The 10,283-nt window shown below is 41.6% G+C and overlaps 1 protein-coding gene across 2 annotated transcripts; it reads left to right on the top strand.

The window, feature by feature from the left end:
• Positions 1–2,683: 2,683 nt before the first annotated feature.
• RPL7 (ribosomal protein L7) lies at positions 2,684–10,083 on the top strand. 2 transcript variants are annotated; one of them, XM_067290557.1, is made up of 7 exons: positions 2,684–2,782; positions 3,786–3,888; positions 4,377–4,543; positions 5,187–5,324; positions 5,692–5,801; positions 6,950–7,160; positions 10,018–10,083. In XM_067290557.1, the coding sequence occupies exons 1-6, from the start codon at positions 2,769–2,771 to the stop codon at positions 7,156–7,158; spliced, it is 741 nt and encodes a 246-aa protein (XP_067146658.1). In that variant the 5' UTR covers positions 2,684–2,768; the 3' UTR covers positions 7,159–7,160; positions 10,018–10,083. The 2 variants fall into 2 exon arrangements, with proteins under 2 accessions (XP_067146658.1, XP_067146657.1); XM_067290556.1 differs by lacking the exon at positions 2,684–2,782 and adding an exon at positions 2,789–3,145.
• The last annotated feature ends 200 nt before the right edge of the window (positions 10,084–10,283 follow it).

Here is a 10,283-nt window from a genome sequence, read left to right as displayed (position 1 = left end):
CTCACCGGAGGGGAGCGGAGCCTGTCCCCAGGGCGCCGCCTCGGGACAAACCGTCTGCGGCAGCGTTTACGGTGCCGGAGTTTTGGTTAGGAGGGCGTGAAGAAGCGGCAAAGGGCTGTGCTTGCGGCGAGGAGCGCGCAGAAGTTGCAGAAGGCCGCGGCTCGGCGGCGTTAGGCGATGCCCGCGGAAGGCCCGCGGCTTCCAGGAGGCCTCTCCCGTGCTTGGCCCTTAGCTCTGCTGGGCCACGGGTTTCTTTGCTGAGCTGTGAGAAAGTGTTGAACAAAACACCAAGTTTTTTTTTTTTTTTTTTTTTTTTGAGGGGGGGGTCTGTCAGCCTCCAAATGTGGAGGCTATTAATATATAACTAACTATAGATTAAAATGAAAATTTAGAAGTGCTACTGTGTGGAATGTAATCTTCCCTGAGACAACAAATCCCACTTTCTGGAGGTTGACATCCTATGGCCCCCTCTCACCCAATACCAGGAGCAAGCTGCTCCCCTGTCACCTATCCACTCCAGAAGACAAGTAGCAGCATGTGCCCTTGCTGTTTCCCACGTATGGGTGATACTCATCCAACTGCCTGCTCCTCTGGAGATAGGCATCTGTAGGAGTATGCCAAAGAGCACTACGCTGTGTTTTCCTCTTCCGTGCAGCTGCCAGTTTTCACAGAAGCTGCAGGAACTTTGTGAACACTTTCTCTCAGATTTAGCAGAAATTTGAGTTCAAAAGTTTGGGGGTAACAGATGGAACAAAGGAAATTGAACAGACTAACGCATGATTGCAGAAATCTAATTTCTAAAAAAATCCTGTATGCCCATATTCTGATCCATTTTCCAACTAGAGAAAGTGCAGACAATGTCCTAATCTGGATGGTGTAGGTCTTTTATTGTACATTTGCTTGCTCTGGATTGTAATTATTCCTTTTATTATCGCTTTAATGGGGTCTAGAGATATAAGCATCTATATTAGCCTAAAGTAAGGGTACTTTACAACAATTAACATTACTCATATACGAAAGTGTTATCAATAAGTGGCTACTTATTCAGTGCTACCTAGCATGTTTCATGTTGTAAATAAAAAACATATAAACAAAACCAAGAAATACAGAAATCAGAATTCATCATCCTTAGCCCAACTATTTGCTCTTTTTCTTAAACTCAGTAATTCTTTGCTTCTCCTAATTCCACTGATTTCACTTCATCTCAGGCATATGTAATCATGTTTCATGACGGGTTCCTGAGAAGGTGATTTTAAGAACTTAGGTATGTATTCATAAGATGATGGCCCAAGAGTAGCCCCAACAGAGCCAATAAGTAATTGTTAGCAGCAACCCCCCACCCAAAAAAAATTGTTTGACAAGCAGTTCTGTTAGCAGCAGTGCCTCCTTAACTTTCTTTTCATCTGGATCTACACAACTTTGTACGATCAGCTGAAAAGAAACACAACTTAATAAAAAATAACCTAATAAAAAGGTTACTTCAAGTTTGCAGTCCCTAGTTCATAATATGGCCCAGTAAAGAATTGTATAGTCATAACTTAGGGGATGACACAGAGTTGGGAACAGGTAAGTGGTTTGGTTGCTGTTTAAGTCAGCGCTGCTGCTGAAATCAGTGCTTCTCATACATGACTTCATCCAGCTGCAGAAATGGAAATAAACCCAGGAAACTTGGACTCTTCTGCTGGAAACACTTAAAACACATTAGAGTCCATGGGATTAACAGAAGTAGTACAGTTAAGAACGCACATAAACATTAGCAGGTTTAGACCTTCCTTAGGTTTTCCTCCCGCTCTTCTCAGCATTTAGGCTGCCAGATTTTAAGTATAAAGCACAAAGCGTCCCCCCGTGTCCTGTTTGCCATTTCACACCCTGCTCCTTGCAGCCTTCCTCGGCGGCAGGCACCGCCAGGCGCGCAGCAGATCCCGCGCACCGCCACCCCTGTGGCATCTCCTGCCCCATCCACATCCCCCCTCGCCCGCCCCGGCTCCTCAGGATGCCGCCGCCACCCAGCCAGAACTTAGAGCTCCCGGGGGAGGCCGCCAGCGCCGGGGCAGAGGAAGGAGCCAGCAGAAGTAGCATTTCCCATATCTCAGCCTCAATCCTCTGTCTGTATTAAAAGCATACGGTGAAAGGTAATATCCCATATGCTTTTAATACAGGATACAGGATTTAAGGCTGAAATACGGGAAATCCTGTATTATGCGAAATGCCTAGCAACCCTACCACAGTCCCGAAATGAAGTACGAGGCTGGCTGCGGATCGCATCCTGCATACATTAACACAGCCAACACCGCACGCGCAATTAATGCAAAACTGACAATTACGACGAGGGAAAAAACTAAAAAAAAAGGTTTTAGCTACTTTGAGAGGGCTTTTTTTAAAAAAAAAAAAAAAAAAACCCTCTTCCTGAGGCAAAGCGGCGCTGCCGCAGCCCCCCTGCGGCAGCAGCGCACGGCCCGGGCCGCCCGCCGGTGGGGCGCACCGGAGCTGCCTGGAGGCACGCAAAGGCGCAGCGGGGCGCAGCGGCGCCGGCACCGGCTTGATTTCCACCGAGGCTCCGAGCCGGGGGGCGGAGGGTGGCTCCGAGCCCGCTCTCGGCTCCGGCGCTCCGCGGCCACCCCTTGCCGGCGCGCCGCGGCCAGGCACCGCCGCGGGCACCCAAGCGCGGGGTCCTGCCGCCGCCCGGCGTCCGGAGCCCTGCCTGCGCGGCGCAGTGCGTTAAAGTGGGCGCTGCGCATGCGCAAGCTCTCTCTCTTCCGGCGCTGGCCATGGCGGACAAGGAGTGAGTAGTGATGCCGCCCCGCGACAATCCGCCGCCATCGGCGGCCGCTGCCCCCGGCCCGCGCCGCCCGGCCGTCCGTGAGCACGCCTCCCGCCGCCTCCGGCCGCCAGGCCTCCGCCGGCGCTCGGGAGGGGTCGGATGGCCTGGGGCCGGGAGCGGCGGGGACGCGGCCGCAGCCCGCCGCCTCGCGTCGCGGCGGCCGCGGGCTGTTGCTGCCTTGGCGGGTGGGGAGGAGAGGTGGGCAGGGAGAGCCGGCCTTGAGCCGGCCCCGTGGGCGAGGGGCGGCTCAGTTCCTCCTGGCCTTGCAGGCAGGAGAGCTTGGCCGCAGAGCTTGGTAGTGTCTGCGCTAAGCTGCGCGAAGAGGTACGTGGCCTGAGTGGAGAATCGTGCTTGGGTGTGTGTGGTGTAAAAGTTAACGTCAGTTATTTCTCTCTGAATGCCAGTTTTGCAAGCCTGGTATGTTATACGACGTTTACAAAACACTTCTAAACTAAGCGTGTGTATTCTGAATTAAATTTCAGATTACTGTCGGCCTGGTCCTCCCCTTAAACCAGCTGTTGAAATCTTTGTTTATTAATCTGAAAAAGATTTGCTGGAAAGAGACCTTTTCTGATTATAAACTAGAAAGTCATTAAAGTAAATATTTTGGTCTCCTGAGTTGTGTCAAACTGCATAGTTGGTATATTTTATAAAAAATAAGCAAGTCCTTTATAAGTGCCTAGAAACTGCATTGTAACCGCATATATGCGTGCTAGTGTGTAGCTCAACGGTTGGTCAGATTTCCCTGTCTTTGTGTAAAAGATGCTCTCTTGAAGCTACATTGAGGTCTTGAATAACTGGTAATAGAGGGAACACAAGGAAGATGCGGTAATGAACTGGGTTAAGATAGTGAGGCTTGTATAAGTATTGTATTAAGAATCTGTGTACATTGGTGTTTCTAATGTGCTACTTCTACTTGGTCTAAAGAAAGTGGGTTTTAAAGAGTCTCTTTCTTGTAATTTAGAGCAAAGAAGGTGCCATCTGTTCCAGAAAGCCTCCTGAAAAAGCGGCAGGCTTATGCAGCTATAAAAGCTAAACGTTTGAAGAGACTGTTGGCTCAAAAGAAGGTGAATCTTTTATGACTTTTTGTATGAATCGATTGTCTGTTCTGTAGGCAGGTCAGTGGAATACTACTGCTTCTGATAAAGTAGTAATAGAGAAGTGTTTTAGGCTTGGCAACTTCATATTCTCTTAGCATTTTTGTGTAAAATATTGACCAAGTGGGAAAAAATGGTGTATAACAAACTGGCTGCGGGCAGAGTGAACGCCAAGTGTACAGTTGTCTGTAAGCTTAAAGTGAGTTGTTTATAAGGCAAGAGATTGCAGTCTTTATGAGGGTAGGTGTGGTATATAAAGATACTGTGTTTGATGTAAAGGAGAATTGCTGTGTAGTAGAGTCCTAACTCTCCAAAATATTATTGAAAGTCATTCAGAGTCCCATGATACAGGCAGATGTTCCTTTACTGTGGGTGTTCCAGAAGATGCTACACTACTTGAAGCTAACCTTGTGTTAAAATGCATTATGTAATGTTAAGTAACTTTGATCTAATTTCAGCTTCGTAAGGCACAAAGGAAACTCATCTATGCAAGAGCTAAAGCTTATCACAAAGAATACAGGCACATGTATAGACAGGAGATCCGTATGGCCAGGATGGCCCGAAAAGCTGGAAATTACTATGTACCAGCTGAACCAAAGCTGGCCTTTGTGATCAGGATAAGAGGGTAAGATTTATTTAATACAGATAGAAACACTTCTGTATTTAAAAGCACTGGAGATGCTGTTGCTTTTATCTGTCTATTTTGAGCACTTACATAGGTAAATAAATCTTGGAAGGTTGTTGGCAGTAATGTCAAATATGTATCAGAGAATTATTTAATAATTAGGTGTAAAATTATTATGCTGGGCATGTCTTCCTCCTTTAGGAATACTGGTTTAAAAAAAAGGCAAGACTGCAAATATGTGAGGCAATTGGTTTGTTTCACCTTAAGCTTGATAAAATTATATACCAGTGCACAGTAGCATTAAGTTTTTCTCAAGTGCTTGGTTAAGTGTATTCTAGGAAAGCGTTCCAAGAAACCAAGGAAAGACATGTTTGGAAGAAATATATTCAGGAGAACACAAGGATAGCTGGTTCTAAATAATTTGTTTCAATGTATTTGTTAATTTAAATTATTCTTCATGAAGTTAGATCAACCTTAAGCTTACTGCTGAAGTATGTAGAGATAGTAAATAATAATTTACTACACTTGCTTTCTGTAATTCATAGGATGGTGATGCACTATTGCTTTTTTAATCTTATGGCTTTGATGATATTTAGTGTTTTCTGGGATGTAGATAATTAAATGAGACTTCTGTGCTTTTTAGTACCAATGGTGTTAGCCCCAAGGTCCGTAAGGTATTGCAGCTTCTTCGCCTGCGTCAGATTTTTAATGGCACATTCGTAAAACTCAACAAAGCTTCTATCAACATGTTGCGGATTGTTGAACCCTACATTGCCTGGGGGTGAGTGAAATGGTCAGTTTTATCAAATCGGGATGCAGGTGTTCACTGCGTCTTGCACTTTGCTACACTAGATTTGCATGTTTCCCTTGTGTTCAAAATGTTTTTTTAATGTTCTATGTACTTTCCCTGCTTAGAACTGAAAATGTGATTAAGTACAACAAAAGGTATGGTTTACTACCTATGGTTACACTTTCATACCAGTGTTGTTGGGATTTCAGTGCAAGTAAGCTTTACTTCCATGTTGCTTTTATATTTACCTTTGAGACATGCCAAAATCATTTGTTACTGAAATTTGACTTTGGGATGTTAGTTTGGAATGTAAACTGCAAGATTAGTAACTCCTGTTTTTACCTGACTCTTGTTTCAGTTATCCCAATTTGAAGTCTGTACATGAGTTGATCTACAAGCGTGGTTATGGCAAGATCAACAAGCAGCGCATTGCTCTGACTGATAACTCCCTGATTCAGAAGCGCCTTGGTAAATACAACTTCACTTAAACAAAACAAACAAAAAAAAACTTCTTACATTTGGATGATTAGTTCTAAGTTGGACAACTATCCCAGTTTGTCTTTGGAGAATAATAGTGATTTTTAGTCATCTCTGCTTCTCTCTTAGCTTAATGCGAAGCAGACTGGAAGTAAATTTCATTTTAAAATATTGAAAATCAAAGTGTAGAATCTAAACAATCGCATTTTAAGTTTTTGCATTTGTAATTTTAAATATGAAACTCATTGATCTTTAACAAGTTAATACATCTTTCAGTAATGAGCAGGTGCTGCAACAGGAAAGAATCTCATCAATAGCTTTGAAGTTTCAAATTTAGTATTAAATATTTCTTGCATCTTATATCTTAATGCTCTGGTGAACTGGCTTTTAGATTCCTATCAGGACAACTAGCCAGTGGAAAAAAAATTAGTTAATATAATATATATTATAAATAAAGAAACATGCTGGTCACTTGTAGCCAGGAAATAGACTCTGCTCTAGGGAGGCTCCTTTTCCAGCTATGTTGGAAAGCAAGCACTGAAACCATTTTTGGCACTTGCTTTGTGTATCACTTCAAATTAGATGGCATTTTGTTTGGTGGTTTTTTCCAGTGCAATAGATAGATTCTAAAGGTACCAGCATAATGCTAGCACGTCTGTATCTGAATCACCTGCTGCCTTAAAAATTGTAGTTCACAAACTGTTCATTTGTGTAACTTGTCACTAAAGACTGTAGAAAGGCTTTAAGCACAAATGCTTTTTGGATTATTCAGTAGCATAAATAGTTAACTGAATTTCCCTGAGCTGCATATAACTAGCATTCAAGTATTTTAATTTAGTTTTTCTTCAAAGAACACAACCTGTTTTCCACTAACTTTGTTTTTGCTCCTGATTGCCCAATACTCAACAGTTGGACCTGATGACCCTTGCCAAATGTAACAGGGAAATAACATTGAATTAGCTAGAGCTAATCCATTTTAATTGGAAGAGTATGTCATGTATGTCTTGTCAAAGTGGCTGCTTTCTGACTTGTTCAAGTTTATCAAGTTGAATCAATATGACGTTGATCATAACTTCATAATTTTTAGCTTGTCATTGACACTGGCTAACTATTTTGAAAATAACTTTCCTGAATTCTAGGAAAGCATGGCATCATCTGCATGGAAGATGTGATCCATGAAATTTACACTGTTGGAAAAAAGTTCAAAGTTGTGAACAACTTTCTATGGCCCTTCAAGTTATCCTCTCCTCGGGGTGGAATGAAGAAGAAAACCATCCACTTTGTAGAGGGTGGAGATGCTGGTAACAGGGAAGATCAGATAAACAGACTCATAAGGAGAATGAACTGAAGGTAAGATATTACCAAAAGTTAATATCCACTGTTCCATCTCTGGTATGTGGACTGCTGCCTTTATTGGTTGAAGAATCACATTTAATATGTATGCGCTTATACTTGGACAGTCCCTTCTGTGTAAAGCTATTTGGACACTACAGTGTCCAAATTTTATTTTTAGATCTTATGAAAGCTTAACTATCTGGAAATAAATTTAATCTTGATTATAGTTGATATGTTTATAGTCTAACTTACCAATAATGTGTTTTAAAACGCTTGTTTTTTTTGTCATGGGGAACATTGATACTGGCTAAAATTTTCAGTCCCAATTAATGAACTCTTCATATGGTCATAAGTCTTTTGTGACTATGGGTACAGTGTTTCTTCAGGTTGTATGGACCCTACAAAAAGTGCTTCTGTAGGATTATGAGAGACTAAATTCTCAGATTACAACATTTTAGTAGAGTAATTTTTCAGATATTCCAGCTTCATTCAAAACTACTCAATTTAAACTTTCATAACACAACTAAGACTGCCTTTTCAAAAGACTAATTTGCCCATTTGAATTGAGATATCCTTTTGGAATGGGAATGTTTCTTTCCTGTTTCTTGACACTTCACTTGCAGCAGTTTGGCAGTGACAGCTGAGTTCTGAAGTTCGTATCTGCTTCAAACAATCTGTCCTATCATCTGTTGTCATTCTGCCTTTCCTGCTTTGATGAGAAATCTCTACCATTCAGTCCCAAAATTGTTTTGCAGGGTTCTGGTACTTCCCATTGTGTCCCCCCCTCCCCCCCCCCCGCCCTTGCCCTGGTTTACTGTGCGCATATCTATTTTCAGTCAAGCATAGAAGGCTTTTTTGATAAGGCAAATAAACTAGAATTTAGGAAGAATTGCCTCATCTGTTGACATTTGGAAAGGCTAACAGGCAAAGACCAATTTTTCCTAAACAGATAGTGGGTAGTGGTAAGGTTTTACAGCTTAAAATAAATTCAGTTGTTTGGATGAGTTGTTTTCAGAAGTTTATTTTTCTGGAGGGAGGTCTCTGCTTTTTTTGAAGCCACCTTAATACTGTTTCTTTTATAGCCAACAGGACATAGCAAATAGGGCCAATTCAGGTCTGCTCTCTGTCTGTCTCGAAGAGCTAAAGATGACCTATGAAATGCATCCTTTCATTTGAGTGACTGAGCTGTTTCCTTGAAGTCATAAATACTCTTTGTGTAGACCGTTCTTCCCGTGTTCCCTTTCCCCCAGCTTGTTGCATATTGCTTTGTCTATTCTATCTATGAAGCTGCAGAGTCTGAGAGCTGGGTACATGCCACATGGAAACTCGTGCTCTAGGAAAATATTGGCTTGCTGAAGACACTGTTCCTGTAAAGATTAAATAGCTTGTCAATGGGAAGAAGTGGATAACCTTGAGAAACAGGGTTCTAACACTTATGTCTAGGGTGGTTTTATGTTATTCATGCTAGCATTCTTGTAGAAATTTTGCTGCTGGTAGTGCAAACTATTAGATGTTGTAAGCGCTGGCAAATGTTTCCCTTAAAAGTTAATGCATGAGACTTCATAACCAAGACTGAGCAAAACTACTTTTGCTTAATGTTCCTATCCCAGCATAGGATGGAAACTACAATCCTTAATTGAAATCCTGCAGCTTTCCTCTCAGCAGAGCCATGCTTCCTTTCCCATCCGTCTTCACTGAGAAACTTGTGAAATATATTAGCAACCCTGAGTTTTCAGGAGCCTTGATACAGGAGGAAAGCTTATAGTTCACTATTGAAGTGGTTATAAATGTCTCTGAGGAGTAGTATATTGGTAGAGAATTTGTAGGCATACTTAGCTGGTTGCTCCTGATTTTGATTGAACTTGAGCTCAGCATCCCATATAAGTAGCAGAGATCACAGCTTTACTCTATCTTTCAGTTTAATACCTTGCAGATTCTGCTTATAAGCAGTTGTTTCGCTTGGGGTGCAAACAAAAACATACTTCTCTAAAGCTTATACATTAACTGTTCTTGTCTCCTGCACTTCTTTTTCTGCTATTTTCTTACTGTTCTGAGTTGATCATATGTTTAAAATGTATAAATGTACATTACTTATTTACAACAGAATGTTACATGTTCTGCTGATGTAATGGAAGCTAGAGCAGTAGACACAGATGAGGTATTCTCAGTATTTTAAGTACTCTGCCTTTCTGAAGGGCCGTGTACCTGAAGATGAACAATTTTTTCCCCCCCCGTATACAAATGTGGTTGCCCTGCCATTTGTCTTTATTTCTTATCACTTAAGCGATAGTCTCAGACCCATCAATATTAAAGAGCTTGTACTAATTCCTTCATGTAGCTTGGCAAAAGATTAAGGCATAGTAATCGATACTGCTTTTTGACAACTTTGTACTGGCAAAGTACTGAACTTCATTAGCTCTCAAGGGAGCTTTAAAGGGACATGCCTCAAGTTTGCTTTTTGCTTTAATTCTTGTATGTAAACAGTCCCCGAAACTTACTGAAAATAGGGTTATTGAAAATAGCAGAAGATCAGAACATACAGTACCTTAGTATGTCTTAAAATATCAAGTTCCCACCTGTTAAGCTGTTAAATAGGAAAATAGATACCAGCAATTCAAGGTAATAGGCTTTTCCTGTTAGTTCTGGCACTTAATTGGTGTTTTGAGTGAAGAGATGTCAGCATTGAAGTTGATATTTGTGTGCAAGACTAGTGAAGTCTCAAGCACAATGAAATAAAACTTGTGGTTAGTATATATGCTTATAGCCCACGTTGTATTTTAGAAATGTATGAACTCTGCAGGTTGCTAAAGTTGTTTCAGATCTCTACGGGTCTAACTATACTTTTTTATTTGTTTGTTTTTCCTCCTTTTAGATTCAGATGCCCAGCTGCAATCTTTCCAATTCTGGTCTGTTAATAAAACCATCTTGCACAAAACAATGTCATCTCAACTGGTCTCTTTTTTTTGTGATCCTTTTTTATAGTGATGTTTGTTAGAGTAACCTATTTCAAACTAAATACCTATCTGAATTCACATTATGTATAGAATACTGTTTCACCTTTACTTGGAGGGGTAGGGAACATAGAAAGATGTGTGTAGGCAAGGGTTAATTTCTGAGTGGAAACAAGTATTTAGTTGT

This window comes from Apteryx mantelli, chromosome 2 (genome assembly GCF_036417845.1).
Source record: "Apteryx mantelli isolate bAptMan1 chromosome 2, bAptMan1.hap1, whole genome shotgun sequence".
Lineage (NCBI taxonomy): Eukaryota > Metazoa > Chordata > Aves > Apterygiformes > Apterygidae > Apteryx > Apteryx mantelli.
Note: the sequence above shows the minus strand (reverse complement) of the source record. Positions and strands in the feature narration are given on the sequence as shown.

Bases quoted from the DNA above. Each gene is read 5' to 3' on its own strand.
- RPL7 (XM_067290556.1), top strand. From the start codon at position 2,793: ATGCCGCCCCGCGACAATCCGCCGCCATCGGCGGCCGCTGCCCCCGGC. The intron at 5,325-5,691 runs GTGAGTGAAATG...CTCTTGTTTCAG, and splicing joins GAACCCTACATTGCCTGGGG to TTATCCCAATTTGAAGTCTG. The intron at 5,802-6,949 runs GTAAATACAACT...CCTGAATTCTAG, and splicing joins CCTGATTCAGAAGCGCCTTG to GAAAGCATGGCATCATCTGC.